At 41.2% G+C, this 3,834-nt stretch overlaps 1 protein-coding gene across 1 annotated transcript; it reads right to left on the bottom strand.

Moving 5' to 3' along the window:
- Window positions 1-657: 657 nt before the first annotated feature.
- Window positions 658-3,608, bottom strand: TRNT1 (tRNA nucleotidyl transferase, CCA-adding, 1; the record flags this gene model as incomplete). The annotated part of the gene is given in 6 exon segments (XM_009870764.1): window positions 658-906; window positions 1,388-1,638; window positions 1,862-2,055; window positions 2,283-2,409; window positions 2,657-2,795; window positions 3,382-3,608. Coding segments are annotated over 6 exon segments (1,187 nt in total), but the record flags the coding sequence as incomplete, so codon positions are not given.
- Between the last annotated feature and the right edge of the window lie 226 nt (window positions 3,609-3,834).

Genomic DNA, 3,834 nt, shown 5'->3' with positions numbered 1-3,834 from the left:
ATTAAGAGCGCGTTTCCCACACAAAATTGAGAATAATCTGTGGAACCATTCACCAGCTCCCTGCAGATTTAGTTACTCTAAGTTAGGGAAGAGACAAGAAGTTCATGGTAGTGACTCAGCTCAGCGATCTCCACCATCTAAGGCTGAACCTAAAGGTTACGGGAAGTAAAAACCATTTATTAAGACGTGTTTTAAATGGCAAGAGGGGTTGGGAACTGCTAGAGTGAGTATTTCACTCTGCTACCTGGCTTTACCTACAAAACGAGTTAGAGCTCATTATTTCCAGACACTTTGTCACTCTCCTAGGAACACCAACCACCCGTGATCTTACACTGAGGACAGAAACATCTTCTTTGCTTTGTTTTTTGTTGTGTTTTTTTAAAGTCAGAATGAGGAAATTGTTGGTGTCCCAAGTCAAGACAAAATGCCCAAGATTTGTCAGTAAAATACAGCAACAAAAGGTAAAGAATGTGCAATTTGGCAAATGACGTTTTACATGACTACAGACTTTAACCTCTCCTTGCAGGAATAACGAATTAGGAAGAGGAGAACGGTGCTGTCTGAAGAACTTCTGTAGGATAAACGCTGTATCGGCCGCGAGTACCGCGACAAAAGACTTGGAACAGGGCATAAACAGTTCTCTACTATTATTCAATTTTATGACTTCTTCAGGCAACTTAACAGTTCTTCTTTATCCATGTGGTACCCGCTCTTCTTCCATTCCTCCCTTAACTGCTGTAACGCGGCTCCGATTTCTTTTCCAGAAGACACTCCCAGTTTTCTTAGATCGTGGCCGCTGACGGGGAAAGAAGGAACAGTCCATTGCTGCAGTTCTCTTAAAAGATGTTCTTCTCCTTGGTATTTCAGAAGCTCACAGATCTTGGAATTTGTATTAGCTTCTCTAGACTAGGGAAAAAAAAACCAAAAAAGAGAAAAGCTGATTCACTATGAAACAGCTCAAACTGCACTCGACATCATGTTATTCCCATCACACCTTATTAAGCAACATCTGGACAAGCTGGAACTATGGAAGCAAAGATCCCTCCTGTACTCCATTTTATTTTATATATATAGAAAATAAAAGCTTTTGAACCCAAGCAGAAATGTCTGTTACTCTTCCCTTTTGCAAAACTAAACTCCACTAAAGGAAAAGAATTTTTTTTAGACCAAAGTTTCCACTTTATGTTGCGGAGGGATTCCAGGACATTGGCATTATTTGCCTAAAGGCCAACAAACGAGCCCGCTGATGAAACAGCTCTTACTTGACTAAGTCCCTTTTTCCCCTGCCAGGTAGGCACCTCTGCTTCTCTGGAAAAGCAGAATGGAAAGTTTGCTGTGAAGAACAGAGAAAAAAACCAAACAACAGAGCAAAATGAAACACACTTACATCCATTATGAAGTCCTGATAGGGTCTAAGTGGCTCTGGACCTGCAGCTTTGGTCAACTCTTGCCGGTGCTTCACTAAAAAAAGGCCAAGGTTTTTTTCTTCTTTGGAGATTTTCAGCCTCAGATCGAGGTTTGTGATGTCATCCTTCCCCCTGAACAACGACGTCAGGACAGTCATGGGTTTCGGGCACAGATTTTGAATGTTTTTAGTGACTCTGGCAAATTCCTCCAAATCTCCGTCAAGCGGTAGTCCTAAACGAATACACACACAAAAAAAAAGTGCAAGAAAAAGCATTAATAAGAAATGTGGATGTTAAAAAATAAATAGATTTCGATGACTTGGATGTTAACATAAGCAAAAAAACCCACAACCTATTTTTTTTCTGGGTAAACCCAAGTTTTATCTCACATTGCCAGCTGCAGTTCTGTTTTCATACAACACAGGAGGAGGAAATCAATCTTCATTGCACTTTACCTATGTATCGGGCAATATCCAGCTCATACATAAGTCGAACCAAATGATCTACGTGGTTTCCAAGAAGAATCTTTTTCAATTCCACCCAAATCCTTTCTCCTGATATTCCAGCCAAACCTTTGGCATTTTCCTTAATTGCTTGCAGTGTATTAGGTTCATGCTGATCAGGTTTCTCTGCGATCTATCCATAAAATCTGCCAAAAAAAAAAAAAAAAACAACCCCAAACTAAAAATCTTCTGTATGTTAGATTGAGAAAAATTATTCCATCTATTACTGCTGTTCACAGAATCAATGTCATTACGATATTAAATATTGTAATTGTAATTAACTCTTTCTGTATCACTGATCTCTTTTTGCACATTTCTGTAAACCTGCAATACTTAGTTCACTTCTTCATCTAGGAAAGGCAAAACCCGGTACCTGAAATATCTTAGGATTCGTAAATAGTCTTCTTGTATTCTCTCACTAGCCTTTCCAACAAATCGGATTTTCTTGTTTTTCAAGTCTTCATACCCATTAAAAAAATCATACAGCATTCCATCCAACCCTAGAAAAAGACAAAACCAGAAGAACATGAATTTAGAAACACAGCTGGCACAATTAAATGCTCTCATTTGAAAACACAGAAGACAAGCTGTGTGATTTGACCCAGCTTCTCAGATCACCTCACATATTTGTACAGCCCTTTTGGCTGACAGTATCACAAAACCAAAACGGAAACAGACTGACAGAATTTACTGGCTTAATTTCACAAGCCAGCCTTCATCTAAATATTTGGTTTTGAACAAATTTACCTAAAAACATGGAGTTGACAGTCAGATCCCTCCTTTCAGCATCCTTTTCCCAGTCAGTGGTGAATTCCACCTCTGCATGTCGTCCATCGGTGACAATATCTATTCTAAGAGTAGTAATTTCAAAATTCTGTTCATGGAGCTGAAAATCCCACAGACATTGTTACTTCCACGCAATCACGAATACAAATGCAAAACCTGTACATCTTTTCAGCCTTGTGTTTGTATACAAGTTAGTGCTCGAGCTGGATACATGCAAATCAACATGCACCAGGTTTTCACACTGAGCAGGCAATCAAGAGCTACGAAGGGCTGAAAACAATCCTTGCATTATTAATTTTCTAGACAGCCTGCAGAAATCTTCCTGCAGAAGATGGAGTAAGAAGCAGAGGAACGAGCAAGGTGGAGGAAGCAAGACTTGGGAATCAGGAGCAGGAAACACTAGGATCAACTTTCCCACGTTATCTGAACATCTGTGCAGCCCACAGTGTCTTTTCTAGTGATGAAAGCAGCACGAATGGGTTACGGAGAGGCAATTAATTGAATTCTACCAAAAAAACCCCACAAAACAACCCAAAAAATCACTTTGTGCTTTAAAGTGAGGTCTCATTTAAACTCTTGCTGTGATACTTTAACCGAGGAGAATGTTACCAGCCAGTTTTCTATTGGTTATGCTGCACATTTCAGAGATACAGTTAGAAAAGTTCCCAGCCAAATCACAAACCAACCCTGGCTGTGATGGTTCCGTGTTTTTCTCCTTTGTTATTGATCAGACGAACACCAGCGGACGTGAACATCTCCTTCATCTCCGCCGGCGTAGCCGTAGTGGCAAAATCTACATCTTGTGGCGTCATCCCGCTCAGCAAATCCCTCACGGCGCCTCCTGCTATTCTCAGCTCGAAGTTCTTCTTTTCGAACAGTTCTGGGAAGGAAAAGGAAAACCGCCACGCACTCCCTCAGGTAAAAACCACAGCAAACCGCCAGCGACAACCCGGCTTTCCAGAAGTCAGAGCTCACAGCACTAAGTAACAAGGACACGAACACCTCCCAGCTTCATGCAAAATGCACAGCCCGGCACACCGCAGTCATTTCTGACACATCCTGGGGGCGTATTCTGACAGCGACGTTTGGGTCAGGTGATACTGGGAGAGCTCTGGGACGTTTTTCACAGCTTTGTTGAC

This window comes from Apaloderma vittatum, unplaced genomic scaffold, assembly GCF_000703405.1.
Source record: "Apaloderma vittatum isolate BGI_N311 unplaced genomic scaffold, ASM70340v1 scaffold19820, whole genome shotgun sequence".
In the NCBI taxonomy this organism is placed as follows: Eukaryota; Metazoa; Chordata; class Aves; order Trogoniformes; family Trogonidae; genus Apaloderma; species Apaloderma vittatum.
Note: the sequence above shows the minus strand (reverse complement) of the source record. Positions and strands in the feature narration are given on the sequence as shown.